The sequence below is a fragment of the Corythoichthys intestinalis genome, chromosome 4, assembly GCF_030265065.1.
Source record: "Corythoichthys intestinalis isolate RoL2023-P3 chromosome 4, ASM3026506v1, whole genome shotgun sequence".
In the NCBI taxonomy this organism is placed as follows: Eukaryota; Metazoa; Chordata; class Actinopteri; order Syngnathiformes; family Syngnathidae; genus Corythoichthys; species Corythoichthys intestinalis.
Window position 1 is genome coordinate 17,309,082 of NC_080398.1, and position 27,565 is coordinate 17,336,646.

General features: G+C 38.5%; 1 protein-coding gene across 2 annotated transcripts; it reads right to left on the minus strand.

Annotated features, from left to right (window-relative positions):
- On the minus strand, positions 1-26,779 carry LOC130915293 (lysophosphatidylcholine acyltransferase 1). 2 transcript variants are annotated; one of them, XM_057835234.1, is made up of 15 exons: positions 26,560-26,779; positions 26,343-26,466; positions 23,292-23,431; positions 21,336-21,550; positions 17,515-17,627; positions 14,877-14,937; positions 11,426-11,484; positions 10,814-10,848; positions 10,581-10,635; positions 10,372-10,454; positions 10,027-10,152; positions 9,709-9,862; positions 9,432-9,530; positions 3,441-3,582; positions 1-3,208 (listed from the first exon to the last, which is right to left on the minus strand). In XM_057835234.1, the coding sequence occupies exons 2-15, from the start codon at positions 26,463-26,465 to the stop codon at positions 2,976-2,978; spliced, it is 1,638 nt and encodes a 545-aa protein (XP_057691217.1). In that variant the 5' UTR covers position 26,466; positions 26,560-26,779; the 3' UTR covers positions 1-2,975. The 2 variants fall into 2 exon arrangements, with proteins under 2 accessions (XP_057691217.1, XP_057691216.1); XM_057835233.1 differs by having other exon boundaries at positions 26,343-26,489.
- Between the last annotated feature and the right edge of the window lie 786 nt (positions 26,780-27,565).

A 27,565-nucleotide genomic window follows, 5' to 3' on the forward strand; every position in this document is an offset into this window, starting at 1 on the left:
TACATAAGTCAGCACTTGTCAGGTAGATTTATATTTATTTAAATTCAAGAGTCACAGTAACAAGTTACATCATAGCAGTCCTTAACAGGACAAGTGAAAAGTACCTTGCAAGAATGACTCTTCATCAGAATGTATTTCTAAAATAAAACTTAAGTATAGAAAAAGAGGTGAAGTAAAGCTACAAAAGAAACAGTTGTTCAGATCACAGGAGTGAGTCATGAGAAAGACAATATCGCTCTGTAAAGAGTACACACATCTTTCTTCTTCAGCTCCATGATGGACAAACAGTTTATCAAGCAGCATAAATACAAGTACTGTAGTTCATAAGGACAGAAGGGATGAAAAATGCAGGAATAAAACTGTAAATGTATACATGAACTGTTACAGCTGTTAATACAGTCATAAACACACATTTTTAATAATACCATTCTTTTGAAATTCAAAACAAAAGTTTTGTTTGCATTAAATAAATAAAAGCAAAAGGGGTACTTCGTGTGATTTAAGGGGTAATCCAAGGTGAAGTCCTTGACATTTATGGTTGAGTAGTATTTCACAGCAATGTCTCCTCTCAGGATGTACAAAATATTTCCTTCACATATATATGTAATTGTGTAATTAAACACCTGCTTACATTAAATACATTTCCACTGTGTGGTGCAAGCATTTCCTATTCATTCAAAATCTATCTAATTTTTCCAAGTCATTCATTCTCATGCTGTAAATGTTTGAAGCAGAAAGGTCGGTGTAAAAGTATTTTTTAGGCTGTCAAATTACCCAAAGTTGGTCTAAAATACAGGGAATGGTGCAGCTTCATAGTAACAAATTACTGTAACATACACATGATAACCTATTGGTAAAAAAAAGTAAACAAAGTTAACATGCATTATATGTGAACTTTCTTCACAAAATAAAACTAAAGTGCAAGCACACATGTCAACATACTCGAGAGGAATAAAACATGATTGGAAAGTAATTCTAAAAACACTGCGATTAAAATTCAAAATATAATTTGAAGATGCGTATACTATCATGAGGGTTTCAGACTTGTGGCCTGTCATTTGGTGTAAAGAACACCTCGAGGCCTGACACATTCACAGTAATTCGCGTTAAATGAATACCTAGATCAATGAGGAAAATTCTTAGCATAAAATGACTTCAAAAAAATCATTTTGCTTTGAGTTGCTTTTGATTATGACAAGATTGTCTATACATTCTTCTATCAAACAAACTGTATTCAAGGCTATCGATTTCCCTACAAAATCTGCATTTAGGGGAGATCAGTAAACTAAGCAATAATAGGAAAAAAAATAGACTTCAGACTGTGGTTAAAAATACAGCATTACGTATAAGAAAAATGAAACAATGTAGCTGGCTCATTTGTCATCACCTATATAATCTGCACACATCACAGATCTTAGTAATGGCAGTTAAAAAAAAATCCCTCCTATACGTATGTTAAAGATTCACAAAATGGCCTGCATTTGGAATATTCAAAATACATAACAGAGCTCTTTCAAAAGCTTAAAAAGTGGAATATTGCTTTTCTGAAAGCTTAACAAAACACATGCTAGCATGTTTTCAATAGTGTTAGATTCTTGAGAAAAAACAAACGTTTTTTCCTCCTGGCGATGCTTATGGAAAAGCAATACCTTCACAGCCTTGCTCAACAGTAGTGCTAATATCCCTTTGATATTTTCAAACACAAAACACTCAATACACAATAGAAAATCAGCTTAATGTTTGGGCAGTGATTGAAATTCATTAATTGCATCATGCGTTCTGTACTTTCAGGCTCGTTTTAAATATGGATTTCTTAGTAGCACAGGGCTTCATACCAGATTACCTGTTTTATGTATACAAAAATAAGATCCTTATATCATGTTGTTGTATTTTAACCCCCCAAGTGACAAACTATGCTCTGAATTGAATAGGAAAGATCAAAATGTATGGCAATGTAAGGCAAAAGGGAAATTCGGAATGACATGCCCTTTAGAAAATCCACCTAAACCACCAAACAAAATGTGCTTTCAATGGTCGAACCTGAACTTCCCACCCTTTCCCCTTTTTAAAGCCATTACACCACTGACTGAAAGGGACAGTACAGACATAAGAGGTGCAAAATATCCAAACACATTTTTGGTCCACATTGTGTCATTTCAACAATAAAAAAGACACTTGAATGAATGAATGAGTGATTGGGCAGAACAGTACTAATGTCGCACAAAGAAAAGACATGCGCAGAACCAGTCAAAAATGATGACATCATACAAGTATATTTGTTATTTGTGTTATTGAACCCTGAGCTTAACCAAAAATATTGTATAAATATATGTATTTAATAAGCTCATAGCAAAGACAATCAACTCAAGCGACCCGAGTATACCTCAAATTTGTCTTGATGCAGAAAAAAAATTGCTTCAAGTATTACAATTGTCACCAGCAGACTCGGGTTGATGTTTGTTTTGTAAATACTGCCTAAAACGCCCCAAAATGTAGACTCTCTAGCCAAAAAACAGTTACCATAAAAAATAAAAGGAAACATTCTTTTTCCCCCAAAAATGTGTTGCTTTCATCGTCAAGGCTTGATTTCCACTTGCTATACACGTGCACAGCTTTTTTTTTTTTTTTTCAAAAAAATGCAGCTATGAGTGGGGGGAAAAAAGACAAAAATTGCCCCAACCATTAATAAGTGCCCCTTCAAGTATTTATGCATTATATCTGTAACAGCCAAAGTTGACCTTTTGACAACCCTTGCAATGAAAAATAAAAGTAATACGTAAAACTGCTATAATGTAGAACCCTACTTAAGAAAACCGTCTGGACAATACCAGCAAAAAGGTAAACATCTCATATGTTGTTACTGAAATATAGACCCTTTCAGTTAAAAAAAATGGAACCGTCTATCAAGCATTCACCACATAACAATCTCTCACCAGGAGAGATTTTCATTGTTCAACAAACACACCTTAACCCTCTTAATTGTGTTTCTTGAGGAGTCCACGTATTGTGCTGTCATGATCATTGGGGCTGAAGTCAGGGCAGATGCCGTTAGTTATTTTGTTGTTGGCAGCGCCATGCACATTGTTAAAAGATAGAGTTGGCTTTGCTTGTTGATGGTGGCAAGTACCACTGAGGAGACCAGAATTGTAAGGGTACAAGTACTCTTCCGCAAAATCAATGTGTTCTTCCACAAAGCTCCTGAAATTCTCTGGAGAGGACACCAAAGGGGACAAGAGAACAACAGCAGGAACCTTTAATTATAAAATGACTTTTTTTTGTGCTGAAAAGACAAAATAACCACTATACATGTGTTTATACAGGCTTAACAATGTCCAAGTTCTCATTTTATTGAAGGCTGCTTTTACTTCAAGACAAAAGATAAGCTTAAATTTTCAACTGTGTTTCATACTGTACATGTATGAGATGGTTATGTTTCTTACCAAATGTGATCTTTCCTGCATCTTCGTTATCAACAGCAGCAAACAAGCAGGATACACTGAGGTCAGTCACTCCCAAAGCAGTCTTCAGTATAACTGCCAATTCTCTTTCTGTGATTGCGCCATCCTCCTCAGCTTCAAACATCTTAAAAGCAACAATACAATACAATACATTAACCCATTGCCTGCTATTGACATTAATATATGTAATTTCAGTTAATATAAATTGGGAAGTCCAGCGCCCTCCATTGTTTTCATCCACGACGATAACGAAAATATTTCGCTGAAGAAAATTTGTCTGACAATGACGAGACGATATGATGATGAAGCTCTTTTATTTCGAGCATGCACACACAAAAAACATACAATATAATTCAACAAAAATAATTCCTCTCGAAAGGGAGTGGGAAGAAGAAAAAAATTATTTTATCCCATCCCTGATCTCATTGTCCAGCATCCTTACTTCGTGGGATACTCCTGTCCACAAAATGAAAATGAAGAGAAAAGAAAAAACGGACAAAAACAACTAAACCAACAGACAACCAACTAAAGTTGGCTCATTAACAGTAATTTCAATATCTACACTAATTGACAAAAACAGCAACACACATTGTCAGCAAATGTCATTACACTGTGACCAGACCATGTTTTTATACAACGATTTAAATTTTTGGATATTTTGACACAGCTTGAAATGATTGTCTAAATTGTTCCAGGGTTTCACTCCGCATACAGACACACGAAAACGTTTGCAAGTAGTTCGAAATCTTGGTAACATAAAATATCCAGAGCCTCGCACACTATGGCTATTCTCACGAACCTTAAATAGGTTTTGTATATTATGTGGCAGTAATTTATTTTTTGCTTTAAATAACATTATAGCAGTATGATACAGGCATGAAAATGGTTCAGGGGTTAAAAAGGTGAGAAGGGTGTGGAGGAAATATGTTCCAGTACACTGTACACCCCAACAAAATATTGAGCTCTGTTGACCCACACTGTGTTTCAGCAGGGCCGTGCAGAGACCGGTGGAGGGGCGGGTGCTTGTAGATCAAAAGGGGCACATGAACAAGTATTTAATACACCTTAAAACAACATAACTTCAATTTTAACCAGCTTTAGATAATAATTGGCTGCGACTGTGACATACTTTCATTGGGAGGGGGCAACAGTGAATAGAAATCAAAACTGTCATCAACACTTTCTGGCTGTGACTCAGTCAGTCTTTTCTTCCTTCAACCTCTGCATCAAAACTTCCTTCCTCAATTTGTTCATCTGAGAACAAACCACATCAGATTGTCACTGAGCCACCAACAGCACAGTTTTCTCAAAACTAGTATTTCATTATTATCCATACTTAACAACTCTAGCACCTAATGATTAATAAAGCAATGACATAAAATCTTACAGAAAAATAACATTGTAATTGTGTTTATAATTGTATTTAATACCCGACTATCCTTGCAAACTTGTTCTTACCAGGTCTGCTATTCACCCAGCTGATGAGGTATCCACTGCCTTTAGCAGCCTCATCCAACTCCTTTTTTTATTCCTCAACCTCCCTTCCCTACGAGGCATGTCTATGTAATGAAATATAAATATTAAAAAAAAAAAAAAAAAAGACTCCCCGGTGGCTTTTAGTTTTAAAGCTTTCTTAATTTCTTTCTCTCTCAATAACGATGGAGGTAGATTTGTGTTTTTGTTATTCAGTCAAAAAACAAAGTTACTTCTATCAAAAACAAAGTTGCTTCAATCAAAATACAGTATATACTTTTAATCCCAAAAAAGTCACTTCAACAAAAAAAATTGTTTTTGATTGCAAAAATAAATTTGAGACAAAAAAAGCATTTGAAAACTATTTTTCTTGATTGAAACAAATTTTTCCATTGAAGTAATGTTGTTTTGCGTTTGGGCCACATTTTGGCTAGGACATTTGTGTCTTTATTATTCAATCAAATAAGTTGCTTCAAACAAAAAAATATATATAAAAAGAAAAACTTTGCACATGTGTCAATCACCGTTTAACAAAGCCTGAGAGGGTTTGAGTAGACTCACTATGAACCATTTAATAAAGCCAAGCATTTTCTTACTACTTTATTCTTGTTTAAAAATAATTCGGTGGGCAGTTACATGTTTAAAACTTATAATTCTTACATTTTGAAGTGCTTGAAAACCATTTATAAATGATACTTTGGTGAAAAAGGTGAAAAAACATGTCATATATATATGTATCGTTTTTCCAATGTAAAATCTGAATAAATACGTCGAACACGCACAAAAAAAATGGAGGGGGGGGGGGGGGGGCTACTTCGCGGTTTACACTTATTGCGGCGGGTTCTGGTCCCCATTGACCGCGAAAAACGAGGGACCCCTGTATTTCTGAAAAGCTTTGAGAAGCAAGAGTCATTCCCACCACTCGTCGGGCCGGTGTTGTGCCGACACCAGCCGTCAGCTCAAGTCCCAACCGAAAATAACGTGTCTCAGGCAGACGACGGGAGCGATGCGAGGCGCCCCACTCCATCCGAGAGCATGCCGCTTAATTTGACTCAACTGTGCGTTTCTTCGTTAATATTACCGCTAAATACACGAGCTTGACGCCAATTTAACGGGCGTTTTTTTTCCACGGGAGATTTGGCTAGCTCTGGCAGTGTTCAACGCAAGCTGCAACGAATGGCAGTAACTTTATTATATCGCAAAATATGAAAACGATTGAAAGCATTACTCACCAAATTCAATCTGCTGGCAAATGCAGGGATGTGTGTATGCTGCGCTCTGGTCTGCCCTGCTTTGGGTAAGGCCTGCTTTTTGTTCTCGCAGCTTTGCAATGCAACCAAAGGCTCTCCAACCACTCCATGTACACGTAAAGAGTGCGCGCGATTGGAATAATGGAACGCAGTTTGGGCCGATGATTGGTTCTCGTCAGCGAAGCATCTAGAAGGATTTGCTGACTGAGCACGTGTCACTTTTTTAAAGAACCGATTTCTTAAGTGCTCAGTTTACGTACTAAGTTAATCACATGATGATAATAATAATAATAATTAAATAAAACCTCCCGACCCCCCCCCCCCCCAAAAAGAATTTCTCCTCGGATCTACACAATTCACGTAGGTTGCCCTTTTTTACTTCAAAACGGCGAATTTCGCCGAATGGTGAGAGATTTTCATGCCTGATGATAGTTGACAAGATCTTTGATTTTTAAAAGTTTTGAGAGAGCAAATAAACGATTGGTGTGATCGAGAAATCTGACCTTATGTATAATTCGTACCGCACGTTTCTGCAATGTGACTAATGGATTGATGGTAGATTTGTAAGTGTTTCCCCACACTTCAATACAATACGTGGTATATGGGAGCACCAGGGAACAGTACAAAGTGCGGAGTGCACTGTCATCAAGATATGATTTTACTTTGTTTATTAGTGACAGGCTTTTGGAGATCTTGGTTTTGATGTGTCTGATGTGGGGGATATTGAGCTTAAACGTGTTTTGTGACTTTTGAGACTAAAACATAACAAGACGAATGACAGTTTTCATCTGATGAGTCAACAATTAGACGAAAATGTGCCATAGTTTACGTCATATGTTTAAAAAGTGTGACATTTTATACGTGTAGTTAGTCAGCCTGCACCGTACCATTGTTTGGGCCGTGTCACTCATGTGACATGTCCTGCGGCCCCATCCTAACAGTCACCAGTGACAGGTTGTTAACTCACGACTAGGGGTGCACAATATTCAATTTTTGAAACCGATACCGATAACTTCCTGTTCCTCAAGGGCGATATCGGTACAATAACCAATAATATATACATAATTTTTAAATTCATATTCACCTGAGTTTTTGCACACCCATAGGTAAAAATACTACTGGTGGATTCAGCATAGGTTTGCCTTTGACTAACCAGAATGTTCATGATGACATGAACATTATAATGAACAAAACAAAAACAGTTTTGACTACAAATAAAATGCCCATATTTATTTTTTCGAATAAATATAATTTGAGTCAATCACAATCAATCAGTCAATATCTTTGACGATGTGTTCCCCTGAACAATGAACACTGAACTAAAACAAACAAAAACCCAACAGGTATTGTGCTTTGTCAGCAGGTAAAGCATTTGGTGCAACAGGAGAGGAGACTTTTGTGGTCTTGGCAAAACAGGAGTGGAAACAACCGCATACATCCCAATCTACCGTGCCAAAATTGTTATCAATCATATTAATAATGTTATCGGATTTAGTGGGATGACGTCATAATTCCCATTATCGGACCAATAATTATCTGGCCGATAATTATCGTGCACCTCTACTCACGACCACAGACATATACACAATGATGTTCTTCAAGCCAGGCTGTGCTCAAGAGAATATGCAATGTTGCTTTAGCCCTTAAACGTCTGATCTGAGTGATCATCACAAGTTAAATGTAACTCGTAGTGTTAGCATAGCACTCATATCTCTGTTAGCATTAATATTAAATTTAGCATGGCGAGCGTCCACCTAAACTGTTGTTGTGTTGTTTTCGTTTTGTTGGCGTCAGCTACGGTACACAGTAGCCGTGCGCCGTGCATCTGGTTGCAAGGAGAACCATTGGAAAAAAAACTCAAAAAGTTGGCATTGTCCTTGTAGATGCTACAATATCACTTGTCTGTTTATTTGTAAATGCTGGAAAACTATCTTTTTTATTTTTTGACTACAAACTTCAAACTAGAGGTGTGCAAAATTTCCGATTCTTAGATTATTCGCGATTCGGCCGTGGAAGATTCGAGAACGATTCACAAACATCCAAATTCCGATTATTGAAATATGCAAAGTAAAGCGGAAGTACAACACACTCAGCGCGCCGCGCGGTCTTTGGGACAATGAGGAAGGGAGCGAGAGTAGCTAAACATCATGCTTCTCATTACCCAGTCCCTCGGGTTATGCCAATGCTCAACTCACGGCTCTAGCTCAACTCATGCCACGAGATAAAAAAAAACAACAAAACAACATACCTGACTGCTGCCGAAAAGCTGCTATAAAGTACATCGACATAATGTCACGGTAGATATCATTTATATAGGACTAGATGCAAATTGATTCGGTAGCGTAAGCAGCACAGCTACAAAAAGCTAGATGCGGGCGTAGTAAACGGCCGCCATCTTAAAGCAGTACACTTCCCTGCAAGGCTGTTGTAGCGAACCTTCCAAGCAAACCTAATTAACTTTTTATCTAAAATACTCCTAAATCGGTAAAATATTGATTTGAATCTATCTTTAAAATAGTTTTAAAACTTTCACATGTCGAAAGTAGACAAAAGGGAAATTATGGAATGACGGGAGCAATTTTAACAACTTTAACGGTTGATTCACAACATTAAAATAATTGAATGTAGTTTAAAGCTGCTGATATAGAATGGGGACTAGAGTTTTTTATTTACTGATATTTTTGTATATGTTTTTACTGCTATATGTTAACTTGATACTGAAATAGTAGTTTGGTTTAGCCTGAGAGTATTTTTGAACAATTTTGGAACTAATGTACAAAACATTTAAAACAAAACAAAAAAAGGAGGGGGGTGCATCAATAATCGTTTTATAATCGAATCGGAGCCTCTGAATCGTAATCGTAATCGAATCGTTAGGTGCCCAAAGATTCCCAGCTCTACTTCAAACCATTTTGAGTTCGTCGACGAAAACTAGACGAAGACCAACACGTTTTCAAATGACTAAAATATGACTAACACTAATAATATTTTGTCCAAAAGACTAAGCTTTAAGATGATGTAAAGAACTATTTAGCTGTTGAGTTTGTTCCCCACCCTTGATTAATGTTAAAATTCTAGCCATTTCTAATTGAAGATTTTGCAAGACTATAAGACAAAGCGAAGTTAAAACATTTGTCTGTTTTTCATAACAACGGGACCTAGACGATGGTGATGGTATTCTAAAAGAGCAAATTCCATGATGTAACAGTAATCAATGCTTAAAAGGTCTTAAGATTTAAATAAAACTTACATTGAAGGCCAATTTCAGTGTTTCCAGAGTTTTAGAAGGTCTGCATACAACAGATAAGGCTATCACATATTCTCTGATATCCATGCTGTTCTCTTCATTCTGGAAAAGCAAGAGGAGCCCATATTAAAAAAAAAAAAATAAATAAAGACAAGAGAGACTAACTTCCCTGCAATTATTCCATTCACACAAATGCCTTAAGATTACTGATAAAACACCATGCAACAATGCCAACCTAATGCATTCGTAAACATTTAAGCAAAAGACAGCAAATGCTGACCTCATCAAAAAGGGAAAACACATCTCTTAACATATCTGAAACGGGCACATCCAAAAACTGAGCAAAGTCTTCCAAACACAGCCTCTGCTCTTCCAGATTCCTGGACCTGTTCCCATAATCCTGCAGAACCTTTTCAGTGTACTGGGGTTTTAGCCTGCAACCGGAAATGATCATACACAGAATGACCGACACCGACAGGAAGCAACCGTCACAGAATTTGACGAGTCATGAATTGTACTGTAGAAAAAGCAACAAAAAAAGACTACTGGATAACTGGATACAGGCTATTTCCTATTACATGAGATTGGAATGATTTACCCCAGTCTCCTGACAAGTTTGGAAAACTCCAGCAGGCAAGTGTCAACTGGCAGTCTCAACTGGCCTTCTGCCATAGCGAGCTGGCAGTCCTCAAAAGAATAATCTGTGATGGGGACCCCCAAGGCTCTGTGAAAGTGAAAACATTGTATATGTACAATGCATCAAATACATTGCTTTATTTGACAATTAAACAAGCAAGCAAAAAAAGGCTGTCAAATGGAAAGCATCTCTTGAAACACCTCCACAAAAGGAAATACACCCCGTACAAATTACACACTGTACTCATCAAGTTGGATTTTTTTGCTACAACATACATAAACAACAACAAACCTATTCAAAACTTACTTGGCCATGATATGCCTCACATTGACTGCAAAGAGGGCAGGATTTCTTTTCTCTTCCTCAGAGGGTGTGTAGATGGGAAGGAACTGTTATTAAAAATAATAATAATAATTATCAGGAATATTTGCCATTAAACAATCAATTTATCACATAAATATTTGGGATTCTTCACAGTACAAAATCATGAGACTTGAGCATTTACATATACTTACCTCTATTTCAAAAACATTGTGTAGTTGGCATAGAGTCAGCCATAAAATTTTAAACCTGGATAAAAAAATAATGATTTAGATGTAAAACTTGAAATTTTAAATGCATGTATAGGCGAAATAAGCATGCTGCTAGCGACCAGGTACTTCTTGATCAAGATTCTAGGAGTAACACACTTAAAAGGTGAGGTGACTGTTGACAAATAAATTGTACATGTTGAAGGGAAAATACTTACGCTCCAGGTCCTTGCCATGTCCAAGTTATTGAGTCCTTCATAAGATAAAATATACAGGTAAATGGGTAAAACACTATTTTCAAAATTTCAATGTAACTTCTTAATCAGGTATTCAGTTCTAGTTTGTGAAATATCTGACATCCCTCAGCAATATTGCTGTCTGTCTTTTAGCAACAGATTTGCATTCCTGTAAAGAATGCAAGAACACTTTCAACAGTTTTGAACTGGTACTCCACATTACAGTTTACTCATGTTGAAGTCTTTAAAACTGCAACACATTCGGTCTGATTGCGGCCTGTGCATCGCCCGAAATTGCCACTAGATGTCTCTATAATAACGCTTTAATCATATTATCCAGACTTTGAAAGACTGACATAAGAGTTACATTCAAGTGTCATTGGACTAGCAGGAAAAAGCCAAAAATGCCATGCTCCATGGAGAATGTTATTGCTTTGATGACTTCAAAGTTTAAAAATGAGCTGTATGCTGTACTCAGAAAAATAAACAAATAAATTTGCTCATTTAAAAGTCTGTTGAGAGTATCAGTTCAATAGAACACTAAAACCAGAGGTTTGGGAATGTTATACATAATCAAAATGTAAAAGACCATACCAATTTATTTGGGTATCGCATCACGACCGGCTGCACTGGTACTGCTGGGATGAAAGCTCCTACAAGACAACATGGAAATGGAGAAAAAAAAACAAAACACCAACAATGTGTGAATGTAACTCAAAAACTGATGTGGCCATCCATTCATATTTTGTTTTTAAAATACAAAAAAACAAACATGGCAAAGTTTGTGGTCAAATATACCATCTTTTTTTTACATTAAGACACTATTTTTCCCCTTAGAACCCTGCAGCAAGAGAAGACCAGTGGTGCCACTACTGAAGAATGATTTAAGGATAAACAGAAGTTATTTTATATAATGGACATCAGTAACCCAAGGCATGACTCTCACTTGCTAGCCGACTAAGCAAACCACTTTTTCATCAAACAATATGGGGCTTACATCTATGAAGATATGAGGCTTGGTGGTACTACTGAATAATTATTTAAGGCTAAGTATGAGTGGTGATATAGATTAAAAATAGGAGTCAACAGTTTTCTACAATAACTCATTGAGACTGCTATGCTAGCGTTGACACGCGGCTAGGCCGTTTTCATCAAGAACTCAGCGGATTTTATTGCCTCCTCCTGCTGCTTCGCTACTGTGCAGACCTCTCTCTGCTTTGCTCCTGCTTCTCAAGCTTCAATCATCTTTTTTAATCATTTTTAATCACCTCTAAATTACTCAGCAAGTCTTGGAATTTTCTTTTAATCTTGTTTATATTTAAACAAAGGCTTTTTGAGCATTTTTGAGCCTTTTAAAGTGCTTTTTTGTCGTTACTGGAACACAAGTCTGCCTTATCGCGACTGGAACTGAGGAATTCGGCTAACGGAAGCTAAGTAGCAGCAACATGCCTCCCCTGTCAATGGATGTATAGCACAAACTGCTCCAGAAGATAGCAGTACTGGAAACAAAAATCTACCGGCTTGAAGTGATTATGGAGGTAAATGGACAGCTCGGGAATGAAACCACTCTGCCGATCTCCCAAAACAGCGAGTGGGAGCAGACCCACAGAATGCAAACAAACACCATCGAGACTCAACGGGACCCTGGCAGAACCCAGCACTGGCAGATTTCCGATGAAAAGGAATGGCCACCTCTGCAGAAGACTGTGTCATCTACTCCGGCACCAGAAAGAAAATTATCACAGACTAAGGCAACAACAAAAGCAAGCCCAAAGCAAAGTGCCTCAAGCTGCTGGAATTCTACTGGAAAATAGATTTACGCCACTCTCCGAGACTCCTGACCCAGGGAAAGTTGGAACACCCAGCTCGAAAGAGAGGTACGATGCTAATGCATGTGCTAGCAGGCTACAGAGAAAGCGACCCACTGGGCCCCGCACTCTGATAGTGGGCGACTTTGCTGTGAATGGGATAAAACACTTTTGTAGCAACAATACCAGAGTATGTTGTTTTAATAAAGCAACGGTGTCTGATATCTCAGGGAATATCCTGAGCATTGCTGCTCAGCATCCAACAGCCACTACTCTAATAATACACACAGGAGCCCTCGATTTTGCGAAGCAAAAATCAGAGCTTTTAAAGCAAGACTTCACTGAACTGATAAACAAAGTCGGAACTTTAAATACTGAGGTGTTTTTCAGTGGACCCATACCCGTACCCAGGCTGGGGGATGAAAGTTTCAGCAGAGTGATGATGCTCAACAAATGGCTCAAAGCTACATGCGCTGGACAATCGATGTACTTTATTGACAATTTCAACATATTTTCAGGGCGCAGGCATCTCTTTAAGAACGATGGCCTTCACCTAAATAAGTCAGGAGTGTGGTTACTAAGCAGCAGCATGTTTTAACTCTTGAGGCACAGACAGTCTGCTTATCTCGAGGAAAGGAGGCAAGCTGTCCCAAAACATCTGATAAACATGGAGGCTGGTGAGCACGCAGGATCAACGTCTCCTCCAAAAATGGAGCCTACAGTCGCTGAAGTGGAAGTGACTAAGCCAGCCCTGCCAGGCTGTGACCAATCCTCCTCTGCTGAGGCTCCACTGCCTCAATGGGAGGAGACCCTGGTAGCAGGTGATCGACCCCCTTCAGACGAGACCCAAGAAGTGGCTGCATCAGCTCAACAGGAGGAGAACCACCCGACCGTGCAATCCTCTGCTGACGAGGCCCCATCCAGCCCCAAATCCTCACACTCCAAGACGCCACCACGCCGCCGACTCCAGGCTAAGGCCCCATCCAGCCCCAAATCCTCACACTCCAAGACGCCACCATGCCGCCGACTCCAGGATAAGGCCCCATCCAGCCCCAAATCCTCACACTGCAAGACGCCACCACACCGCCGACTCCAGGATAAGACCCCATCCAGCACCAAATCCTCACACTCCAAGACGTCACCACTCCACCGACTCAGTCAGGCTAAGGCCTCATCAAGGCCTAAATCCCCACAGTCCCGGAAGCCACCGCGCTGACGACTTAGTTTGGATGGAATAATGAGTCAACCTGGTCGGGACTCCATGGATCTAAATAGCAAGGTTAACTAGTCTCTTGATCTCCACAAGTTCATGTCTTCCACCCAGTGACGACCCATCTTCAGTTTTCGGGCAGAGGGCAACACATTTTGATTTAAAATGTCCTGGTATTTCAAAGCATTCATGATGCCATGCACCCTAACAATGTTCCCAGGGCCTTTGGAAGCGAAACAGCGTGCATGCGCATCTTTCGTGGCACGCCAGACCCACTTAGAGTGTTTGTTGCCAAAAAGCTCAATCTTGGTCTCATCGTGCCACGAAAGATGCGCATGCTGAAAAGCACCTCAGCACCTCATACCCACTATAAAGTATGGGGTTATGGGGGTGGGTCAGTGATTCTGTGGGCCTGTTTTGCTTCCAAAGGCCCTGGGAACCTTCTTAGGGTGCATGGCATCATGAATGCTTTGAAATACCAGGACATTTTAAATCAAAATCTGTTGCCCTCTGCCCGAAAGCTGAAAATGGGTCGTCACTGGGTCTGTCAGCAAGACAATGACCCTAAACATATGGCCAAATCTACCCAGAAATGGTTCACCAGACACAAAATGAAGCTCCTCCCATGGTCATCTCAGTCCCCAGACCTTGTTTTGTTGGCAAAAGGGGGTTGTACAAAGGATTAACACCAGGAGTGCTAATAATTGTGACACACATTATTTGATGTCAAATAATTTTTTCTTTATGTGGGATTTTTTCCCCACTGAATTGTATTGAAGGTTGGATTTTTCTCTTTTTTCCATTAAGGTCCCGTATTATTTGAAATAAAAAAATTATCAGAAGCTAAAAAACTCATCTTTTTCAGGGGTGCCAATAATTATGGAGGGCACTGTACATATATATATACAGTATATTTCCATATTTATGTTCTCTAATTGGGGTGGTGAGGCATATAGTCAGGTTCGCTCTATAGTGCAGAATTCATGGTAGTTATATATATACAAGGATTACAAAGAAAATAGTTTACCTGGCTTGAAGGTGATTAGGCAGGATCTATTTGTGCAGGTCCCCTCTGGAAAAATCATGATCTGCATGAAAGAAAGGAAGACACTGTAAAAAAAAATATGTGGCTACATTTTGGGGGTTGAAAAGGTGTAGCTTTTCGTTTGATCAAATTGTAAACACAAAGTAAATGTATTGTGCCTTGATTACAGAATGAAAAATGTTGGCAAGTAAGAATGCCCGACACTAAAAATCCTCCCTGATTGGGGCAGAGCAGAGATAGATATCATCCATCGCTCCTCCCACTTATCAAAATCAGGTTGTGGGGGCAGGACCTTCACAAGGGAGACTAGACTTTCTTCTCCCCAGCAACTCTATCCGGGGACATCCCAGGGTGTTCCCAGCCCAGCTGTGAGACAGTCCCCCCAAGTGTCATGGCCTCTTCCCAGTAGAACATGCAGGAACACCTCACCAGGGAACAAGCTAATCAGATGCTCAGGCATCATCTGGCTGCGCTCGATGCGGAGGAGCAGGGGCTCTACTCAGAGCACTTCCTGGATGACTGAGCTTCTCATCCTATCTCGGAACCCGACGCGCTGTGGAGGAAGCTAATTTTGGCTGCTTGTATCCAAGACTTTGCTCTTTTGGTCACAACCCACAGCTCGCAGACAATAGAGGAGGGTGGCAACAAAGATCGTAAACAGAAAGCTTTGCCTTTTGGCTAAGCTCCTTCACGACCAAGACAGACTGATACAGAGTCTGCACCACTGCAGACACCACACCGATACACCAGACGATCTCCTACTCAATTCTTACTTCACTCTTGAACAAAACACCAAGATACATAAGCTAATCACTCATGCGAGAACCTCTCAACGCCTTCTGCTGCCTAGATATTGTCCGTAAAAGTTATGAACACAACAGGTAGCAAAAGGCAACCCTGGTGGAGTCCAATCCTCACTTGCTACTAATCACTTATGCAGACATTGGTCGTACAGAGACCGAACCTCCTGCAAAAGGGGGTGTAGTACCCCACACTTCTGGAGCACCCACCATCAAACTCCCTGAGGGACATAGTCAAATGCCTTCTTCAAATCCACAAAACATATGTACTGTATTTTTCGGACTATAAGTCGCAGTTTTTTTTCATAGTTTGGCTGGGGGTGTGACTTATACTCAGGTGCGACCTATATGTGAAATTATTTACACATTATGATATCATTTCACATGTTATTTTGGTGTTTTGGAGTGACAATGATGGTTTAGTAAACTTGTTAGCATGTTCTTTAAGCTATAGTTATCTGAATAACTTAATAGCTATGGCCATGTTCGCGTTCTGCCTTTGGCAATGTGTGTTCAATTGTATTATTGACTTTTTTATATTGAAATGCATGCTTTTAGTTTGTGGCGCTTTCACGCCTACGTGGGGGCGCACTTCCACTTGTTTACGTGAAGAATTGCACTCACATGACAGAAGAAGACCGACAGCTATGTAGCTCTGAGTGGGCGAGTTAGCGAGAGAGAAACACGGCTGCGAACCTAAGTTCATTGTTTATGTTTGTAAAATATCTCTACAGAGGCAACGCCTGTGTGCATCATCTTTTCTGTCGTTGTTGTGTGTTTTCCACCCGCGATCGGACACTTAGAGCCAGTTGTGTGGTTGTTTGAATGATGCGCTAATGCTAGCAAACGCATGCTAACCGTTTGCGTCATGTCATTGCTGTAAAAGCACCTAATTATCATTTATTTACGTCGATGCGAACCTGTTTGGTATTGAGGACGAAATTGATTCAGCAAATTATACGGATGTCCAGCATCGTCATTTAGGAGTTTAGCCCGCTGAATAGCCAGGACCGAACCGTAGCGTCCTGGTGAGCATTTCGTTGTTCATGTACTGTACACTGTGAAATTATTCAGCATGTTTTCTCTATTGTATTTTTTTATATTAAATTGCCTTACAAGATGACATGTCTGTTCTATGTGTTGGATTTTATCAAGTAAATTTCCCCCAAAAATGCAACTTATACTCTGGTGCGACTTGTATATGTTTTTTTTCTCATTGTTGGGCATTTTATGGCTGGTGCGACTTATACTCAGGTGCGACTTGCAGTCCGAAAAATACGGTAGACTGGTTGGACGAACGTCCATGCCCTGCTGAAGATAAAGGACATTCTCAGCTGTAATTAGCCGCGCTATTATTATTTCATTCTGATTCCACCACTGGATCGAGATAAATCATTGCTTTTACAAAGTATAGCAGGCCACCACAGCTGATGCACTACGACTGCTTCAAATTGCCATGCAGTTCATTTTGTGCATTCTACAATTAGTGTGTTACAGTTTCAAACACTGAAATACATTTGTGATACTCTTCTATCTGGTTGCAAAAGCACACAAGTTGAAATTAAGCTAACAGGTGCTTTTGTTCATTTTTGTTGAATAATTAAAAAGAAGTGCAACAGGCATCAACCCACATCCATAAAAAAAAACAAAAAAACTAGGTCTTCAGAGTTTCACTGACTGCAAATGCAATATGTTAAAATTTGGGGGAGTTTGAATATTAAGGTATAGTTTTAATTTGTTCTTTTGAGTACGACCCAAAACTTATCACGTCAACAGTGATTACAAATTAACTCCACAATGCAGCGTTGTTGAAAGTTTACCTGTGGCCATTCCCCTCCAGAGTGGGCTCTGCGTTTTATCTCTTCCACAGTCATTTTTCTTGAGTTTTGGTCTGATCGTGATACAAACACTGGCCTGATGTACTTTATCAACGCTAGAGGAAAAGACAAGAAGCTATAAATGAATTTGACCTGAAATAATCTTTTTTCAGTGTGAACACTCACAGCAACACAAACATATAATCACCACTCCTCCACCAAACCTGTGCAATCAGTGACGCATTCAGAAATATTAGAAATAACAGTGTTGAACAAAAAAGAGACAACTCAAAACAAACTGTTACATTATAATTAATTAATTTTAATACATTTGGTCACATTTTTGACCGAACTGTTTAATGTAAATTCAGAATAAAGTAAGGGGGAATGACATAATCGTGTATTTTTTAACTCAAATGTCAATAATTAAAAATAAATTGTTTCATAATATAAAATGACCCATATTGTGATATTTTTTCCCTATTGACCAGCACTGGTTTGAATCTGTAAGATTCGAGCAAAGTCATCACAAAGAACTAGTTATATTCAAGAAGAAAAATAAATATTTGTATATAATAATATTATAGGTAGGGGTGTGACAAAATATCGAAATGGTGATATATCGTGATACTTTGTATCCCAAAAGGTTATCGATATGATCGAGATATCATTTTAAAAAGGTGTCAATGTCTTAAAAAAAAAAAAAAGAAAAAAAAAGGAACCAACAAGTTGCTACCAAAATCTTCCACCATAATAGTGTCTCAGTTAACTCTAAGGCTGCCTTGACGGTGCTCGACACCCAATCCATTTAGGCTAGGTTCATACTCTAGGTCTTAATGCACGAATCCGATTTTTTCGTGTTTTCCGACTCGAATGAAGCATTAACTTGACGGTCTGAACGTGACAAGTCGCATAGAAGTGGACCATTTCAAATCCGATCTGGGTCACTTTTGTATGTGGTCTAAATCCGATCTGGGCCACATTTTTCCAGAATTTGACTGGCGGTCTGAACTTTCAAGTCTCCCGAATCGGAATTCATGCAGCAATTACGTCAGCAAAGAGCAAGATGGCACGGAGGACGGCAGCGATGTAGGCATTAGCGCCTAGCTTGAACTCTGCTTTTAAGCACGAAGCGGGCTTGACCACAGTCATGAAAAAATAAAATGAAGAAAAGGATAAGCCTGACAATTTTCGAATTTCATTCTGTGCGCCGAATGAGCAATATTTCATTATTGCTCATATGGCCGAGTCGAGGTAAACTGACGCACCCACGTCATTGCACGCACACACGTCAAGGCTCGTGTGTGTGTGTGTATGTGTTCTATCACGCCATATAAACTTTGAATATAAGACTAAACGGGGATTATTAATGTCTTATTTGTGTCCTCTTTTTGGAAATCAAAATATGATCACTCTGGGATTACATACAGCTAGCATGTGTAATTTGTTTTGCACATCTCGGACTGCGAATTAGTGCGCATGTGTGACACTCGAACGGTCTCAATGGACAAAGGCAGTCTGATCGGGCACGCCAAAAAAACAGATATGGCAAAATGGATTTGTGCATTAAGACCTGTAGTATGAACCCCAGCCTTATATTGGGAACGCTCGTTCATTCGAAATCAGAGCATTCACAGTCATTCTGTCAGATTTCCAGGTCATTTCCTGTTGAGTTTGAGTCACTGCCTATTCATTTGGGTGATTCCCAGGTATGTAACACAAAATGAACCGGAAGTGACCCATAAAATACCCCAAAATCAGCCGGAAATAACACACTCAACTGGTAAATGACCTTAAATGGCCCAAAATTACCTCATTGCCTGGCATTGGCTGCTACTGACAGCCATAGGCGTTCAATCCGTTTGAAGTGGGAGGGATGGCAGCGAATGAATGAATGTTCATTCACTGCCACCCTCCCAGTTCAAGTGGATTGGACGTTTACTAATGATAAACTCATTCCAATTCACAGAAGAAGCTTGTTTTTCTGTTTATTAGTTGTTTTTAGAATATCCTAAAATTATTTCCTGACCATTGTATCGATAATCGTCGTATCGCCATATCGTCAGATCGTTATCATGAGCTTTGTACCGCAAACCGTATTGTATGGTGAGGTACCAAGAGGTTCCCACTCCTAATTATAGGTAACCTTTGCAGGTTGACGCGTAAAAAGAATTTGTATCCAATTTATAAGTTCAAAACAAGACTCCAAAAAGTTAAAAAGTAAAATGATTTACAGCAGGAACCATGAGCTAATATTGTCTCGAAATGGGATAACAAAGACATCATAGGGTAAGTAGTGCGGTCATACTAATGATTGACTACAACTGTGAGGTAGTGGAAAGGGATTAGCACTCTAACTACAAACCTAAGAGACACTTTGCACACGTCCCTCTATCTGATCAGGTCCTAATACCTTTCCTTGATTCAACTTGTTCAGTTAGGGCAAATAGGCTACAAATCTGATAAGCAGATCAAATTTGGGTGGGCATACTTGATTATGCGCATGTTAAGGCAAAGTAGTAGGTGAATTTAAACATTCACAAGTTGATATCAATTACCTTAGCTAGCAGTAAAAATATTACTATTACTTATTGGCATATAGATCGAAAGTGCTGTTACAGTACACAATGATTATGCATAAAGCGTTCATATTACACATATCAATAGCCTCTTTCAGACATACCGTATAGGCCCGAATATAAAACGGTGTTTTTTTGCATTGAAATAAGATTGAAAAAGTGGGGGTTGTCTTATATTTGTGGTCTAGATGTTATACCCATTCACAACGCTAGACGGCGCCAGATATCATTGAAGCGATGTTCTGTCATGACAGATCTCAGCTACTCTCAAGTTTAACCGGTTTGCATTATTTTATTGCAACGTTTTTCCTTATTCAGATGTTTCATGACTACAGTTACAGTTAGACTTCACTTTGATGGTTAATGCCGTTATTGCAATTTTGTTGTTTTATGACAATAGATTGGTTTATTTACATTTCAAAAACCAGAAGCCATTCATTTACAAATGAGTGATTGCACTTTAGTTTACATATTCAAATGTTCAGATATTAAGATTTGAATGAGGCAAATTAACATGCTTTTTCTCTCAAATATATTGTAATAATCATTTGTTTCAGATGTACTGTAATTATTTTCTGAATAAAAATTAATTTGGTGTTCAAAAAGTCCTTTTTCAAACTTGAATCTTGAAAAAGAGGGGGTCGTCTTATAATCAGTGCCGTCTTATATTCGGGCCAATATGGCAATATACCGCAAGAAATGTAGCGGTACAGGCTTGTCAGCTTTCACATGCAGCATGCGACCTAGGCATGACGCAATGCCTTGTTTACTTTTTTAGATTCTGCTAAAGAAATGTTTATTTGAAACAAAACAAAAAAAATATATTAATAACATGAAGAAAATACGCTATAAACACTCTTACTGCAATTGCTCAGCCATAGAATCCCGAGCAATCTTATTAAAAAATTACCAAAAATTACCTTTTAAGCTCTAAGATCGGCAAACAGTTTTCAGATCAAGTTTGTCATTTACATATATAGTTATTTGATTACTGCTTATCAAATGTTATTTCGCCTTACACAAGAGAGGACAAGTAGTGTAGTCACAAGATAGCAACCTCTTCACTCTGAAACGGTACATTACATGCTGCGTTCACTCAAAATAGCGCGAGCCAGTAAAATTCCGGCTAATTTCCACGTCAGCTGAGACGTCAAATTGCGTTAACACGATGCATGTGCCAGGTAAATACTGGTACATTACCAGACATCTTCCTAAGTCTGAAAGGGGCATTTGATAGTTACTCACTTCCCCACACAGGTATATCCTTGCTCTCAGCTTTCATGACAATGGAGGCCATTGTCATGGTGACTGGGATGGCATCAAAATAAGATGAGTGGGGCGCCAGCGTGAGGATGGGTGCTTCGGTAGGCAATGCCCTCTGCCCTTTAACAGTCATCCAGTGGAAGCCACCTGCAAACCACATGACCCGCATGATGATCTTTAAGATGATGTCAACCAGTCTGAAAGAAAGAGGATTCAGATTTCACTCACTTAATTGGCATTGCAGATAGATTGGGCGATCTTGCAAAACTGTCCACACATACAAGAAAATATGAGGTTTTTAGCCTTAAAAGAAAAACTCAGGGATATCTCTTGCGGTTTTATGTGGTGTGCTGCCCGCTACGTTTATTTTATTACATTTAACAGTGAAGTGGTAATAACAAGGACATGGAATGTAAACATTCTCAAAGAGAAAATATGACCATCACAAATGCAAGAATCAAGCCGGTTTGCCACTCCCTCCCCACTTGATCCATCATGAAGAAGCAGTCAGAGATTAAGAAACTCTTAAGATGTGACAACGTTGGCCCTGTGATAACCCTTGCCTGACATCATTATTGTCGGATGTTTTAATTTATTTTATTAAATAACTGAATACAGTGTTCCCTCGTTTTTCGCCTTTAATGTTGAAATCGAAATCTGCGAAGTTAAGGCGGAGCTTATTGACATTTGAAAATATATATATATTTTAAAATAACTGAATACAGTGTCACCTCATTTTTTGCGGTTAATGTTGAAATCGAAATCTGCGAAGTTAAGGCGGAGCTTATTGACATTTGGGAAAAAAAAAAAGTTTTTGGGTTTGTTCAATTATTTAGTCAGATTAAGGTTTGGAAAGATACATATAAGTCATGTTTGCGCCTCTCCTCCCTTAAGGATAATTCAAATTTTAAACATGTTACTGTCCCACCAAATTATTTTTAGACAAGAATAACGTAGCAAAATGCTAGTCTTTATTCAATGCTTCATTGAGTGAGTCCCCTCAAATCTGCTCACACGGCTCACTTACACACAGACACAATGAATTGCCACAGCACACTACCGCTAGTGTTAAACAAACTCAACGAGCTCATACATTCTGCGCCTTTCAAGGTAGGCGCTCCCAAGCTTCTCTGGCAAGATCAAAGCTTCAGAGCTGTCACTCATCATTAACTTTAACAAGCAGCTACTTGGTGAGCAAGAAAAGCAGCAGTAGGGAGAGGTGAGAGGCTATACGTGATCATATCGAGCTATACGTGATCAGATCGAGAGACCTCTATAAAATACATTATTTCTTTAACCGAAAACCAAAATCCGCGATGGACTGAGGGCCCGAAGTTTGAAGCGCGATGTAGCACTGTAGTTTGCATCTGCACTGTAAAATAAATGAATAAATGTATAATGTATAATAACGTTTTTTTTATTTTTTTTATTAGGTCAATCTCAGTGTAGAAAACAGATAAAGCTGTGGTTGTTTGGTTGCTTTTGTGCTCTATAAACAAGGTTGAGTTGATAGTTTAGGTAAGATTAAGCTGTGCAAGTCTAAGAAGACATGGTTCTGTTGTGTATATACTGCAAATGCTGCATTAAATCAGAGAAGGACCCTTTTGCTTATACCGGAATTGGATTATTGTTGCAATCAGCAGAAAGTTTGAAATGTTTAATGTTATCTTTGTTATTACTATGTACGTATGTGTTTGACTGGTCTGTACGTATGTGTTTGCCGGACCAGTCAGGGTGCCTAGTCCTTACCCCAATCACAGAAATTATGCATGCATTGAACGCATTGAAGAGGACATTTTATAAGAGTTCTCTCAATGAAGAAAAACAATGACAGTTGTATAACCACCCATTTTGCAATTCTTTTTTAAGACCAAACCATGTGTCCAAATTATCTTTTTGAATAGTACTTCAAACATTCACACACATCAGGGCACCCACCTCCTCCAGAGGCACTGGGGTTCAACAGTGGTCTCAGAGCGTCCCGCTGAGGCCAGAAATGCAAAAGGCCAAGCCAGCAGCATCATAAATGCAGCTATGAGTAGACGGACGGGGAATAGTGTGACTGTCATAACTGCAATCTGTAAACAATGAGAGAAGACATTTGGATAACTAATTTAACAAATTTAAGGCTAGGCGTGTGCCGGTATGAGATTCTGACGGTATGATAACCTTAAGCAAAAATATCACGGTTTTACGGTATTGCAATTACAGCTTTCAAATGTGTTACTTTGAAATATCTGTTTTTTTCCATTGAACTGGATTTTTATTTTTCAAAACATATTAGCAAATTGGAACACAAGTATAATGTTAAAATACATTATAAAATTTTTTTAAAAATAACTGAAATATTCTAAATAAAATCAAAATAAATGGAGTCATTTAGGTGAGCGTGAACCCACAGCTTAACAATATTACCATGAGAACAAAAATAATTGAATTATTTTACATAAAAAGCACGTGTGTATGACTTGTATCACGTTAATATTATACACACACTCTCTTTCTCAACACAGTCAGTTGCCAAAGAGAAAAAAAAAACACGTTTTACCACCGCTAGACACACTAAACACGCTGGAATTAACTCTCGTAGCTCGTGGGAAACGTTCGTGATAGTGTTTACTAACCTATAATTTTGTAACAATGCAAAATCATATTGGAGGTATTGCATCCTCAGCAGCCACCCTCCGCAAACATGTTTTACACGTCGGTTTGCCCTTGTCCTCTAAGCCACGGCCATCTGTAACTTTTCTGTAGCCGAAGTATTCCCGTACCAGTGATTTCGTTTTTTCGATGGGGGGAAAAGTTTAGGAGATTCACCTCCTCCAGCCATTGTGTAGCACAACTGAGTGACTGACACTGAGCAACAACCGGTAGGGGAGGGTTGAGCCTTGCAGCTGCAAGCGAGGAATTTCTCCCTGCATTTTTGGGACATAAAAAATTGCTGATACCGTAGAGACGGTATGACGGAAATTTTTTGCGGTTTTGAACCCGTGACATTTTCATACTACGGTATACCTTGAAACCAGTAACCAGCACATGTCTATTTAAGGCTATTCATGGTACAATTTGATTATGGAAAACTGCTCTGCATTGTCATAATCGAACAGAAAAGGTCTGACGACAGTATTACAATAACAGAAGTGTCTGAAATGTTTTGTTGATGCAAAACAAGAACAACAAAAAAAACCCACAAATTTACTCTAAAGAAAATAATGAACGAATATTGCGGAACGGATACACTCAGCAAGTCTGCTAAGATTAGTCGTCTAATCATGATTACATTGATGACTAAAATCGGCAACTTCAAAAGTACTATACGCTGCCACAGACTCCCCTCTCCCCATAGGATATGGCTGTCATATTTAAGACCAGGGTTCAAAAAACCCAGACCTCAGTGCTACTTTTCCTCTTGTGTTTTCCATGTCTCCCTCCTCCAACACATCTGAATCAAATAATCAGGATCATTATCAGGCTTCTGGAGAGCCTGCTGATAACACAATCATTTGAATTTGATTCAGGTGTGTTAGGGGAGAGAGACATGGAAAACACAACAGGATAGGTGGCATTGAGGTACGGATTTGGTGAACCCTGTTTTAGATACTTGCCATGCTGCCCACCTTCACGTTTTGTTTGAGTGTGTGCGTCAAAAGTGATTTCTAGTATATTCTGCATGCTGCCAAAAAGCAGATGGCTGTTTTCATTAGTAATCAATTTTATACCTACTTTGATAACACATTAGCTTAAATATAACAATTGAGGAACTATTTGGGATCTGAAAACGCCATCTCTATTTTCAGAGCTGTGCCAAAATAAACATCTCTCTGAAAAGAAAATTGCTTCCAATGAAGATGACAGAAAGTCAGTGAAAAGGTGTAAATGAACGTTGCATATATACAAAACACTATTCAAATTCACTTTTACACATATGGGCAATGTATAGTCTTCATTAAACTTGAATAATTTGGCATCAATATGAGTTAGCCAACCCTGAATCTATAAATGAAATTGGTTCATATGAGCTACCGGTACACTCACAAATGATTCCAATATTTATCTTCTGTCAATATTTGTCTTGGTTGAACCCACCAGTGGATGTTAGTATATCCGTTTTATCTAATCTGAAGACTTATTTATCAATTTAGATTATCTATTTACATTGTAAATAAACCTTAGAAATACTGTAGACCAAAAACAATTTGGCAGATTTTGACAAATCAGTATTTGAGCATGTAATCATAAAGGATTGTATTCTAAATTAGCATTATGTAGTTCAGAGTCGCAAATGTATGCATTATGGAGTGCAAAACCTGTAATTACAAATGTTATTGGTCTTCAGTTTTCATTTAACTAAGTTAAATATCACAATATTAAGCATGTTGTTATAAAGTTACTTTATAACAACATGCTTAATATTGTGATTGTAATTTTACTAGCATATTAATAAAGGCTAAATCTAATGTTTTGACTAGCCCTCAAAGGAATGCAGACTGTCAACATCCCAAAATTTATGACACGTGTTGCTTGGAAACAACAAAGCATAATTAACGGTACTGTACAGTAACAAACTATCGTCTGTCGAAAACAGCGATTGATCGAGCTCTGATTTAAACCCATAATGTAACTAAAACTAAAATGAATGGTAACCCAAAAATATTAGAGCAACAAGCTAGGCCTTTATGATGAAGATCCGGCTATGTAATTTAATTTATATTGCCGGCTTCAGTCAAATTCCTCAAACCAGCCTTGTTTTGTCTTTTAGCAACGTATGCAGGACATAATGATAGCAGCGTCTTATTTATAGGCCATTGTATTTCCATTATTTAAAAGTGGCTACAGAAGGCAAAGCGAATGCAACATGTAAGTAGCTAATGTTAGCCAACTGGCCACTCACACAGCTGACTAGTAAACATGCAAAAATAGGAAAACATTCATTATTAAAATAAGTGACAGCCTTCCCACACGGATACAAATGTATGCATGCATAGTTACCTTTGCCTTTTCCATAGGGGTGAATTTCAAAACGTGTACAAAAGGATTTTTGAACGGAGGTGCTTGGTCGAGCTTCTTTCCATCACTGTCCATCGCACATTTCCTTTGAGTCCGTAACCTCATCCTGACAACAAATGTTAGTCGAGCCTACTCCAAATATAAAAACACAAACGTAATAATGCCCCAAAACAGACTTTCCGCGCGCGACAGTTTTCACCTTATCTGTAACGTGCTCGGCGGCTAATTACGGTGACAGTGCGTGGTTATTAACGCTATCTCCCTTTATCGGACACCATGGGGGGATAATGGTTAGCTGAAGGATTAGGCGGGGTTATTTGAAGTCGCCTTTATCTTCACGCCAAGACGCTTTCTTTCACGGCGTGATGCGTAGAGAAATCCGTTAGCTTGGGATGCTAACGGAACCACGATTTTGCTGCCCTGACTGCGCGCATGCGCATTACAATCAAAACCAAAAGGATGGAAACATTTTTTTTCTTGTTTACGTACTTAGAAGTTAAATTTGATATTAATAAATTTTATATTAACATTTTACATTTCAGTTGCATTATCTGTACGTTGCGACGGCATAATCCTAAATGTTTCAATTTATTTAATTTTAGCATTTGAAAGATACATATAAGGCATGTTTGCACCCCCCCCCCCCCCAAAAAAAAAAAAAAAAGTAAAAATTAAAGTTAAAAAAATGATGCCTTTATGAATACCGGCTAGAAAAGGCATTAAACAGGACCAGCACGGGCTGGACGTGCAACATATGATTATTACACTGTATGATTTATCCGTTCTGTAGAAAATGCACTTCCCTCCCCCCAACCATGTTAAGTGGCGAGCCAATAAAATGCAAAAGCAACAATATTCTTAACTAATTATTTGCTTCCCTCTAGTGGCAACAAGGTATCTATACATAAAGTACTGTAACAGCCTGTTAAGCAGGCTGTAGAGGAGACGGAACCACACTGCGATGCCTCAGGGAGTTGTCTTTGAGTGTATGTATCGTATGTTTTTTTTGTTTATTTGTTTGTTTGTTTTTTGTTTTATAAATATGACAATTGAAGTGCCTTATAATTCAAAATAATTCTGTTATGTGTAAGCTCAAAATAATTCTGTTAGCGTAGTACAGTTTGTAAAATGTGCCTCCTTTATTTTTGTTTGTTTTTCATGTGTGCATGTTTTTTGTGTGTTTCTTTGACTGCAATGCAAAATTA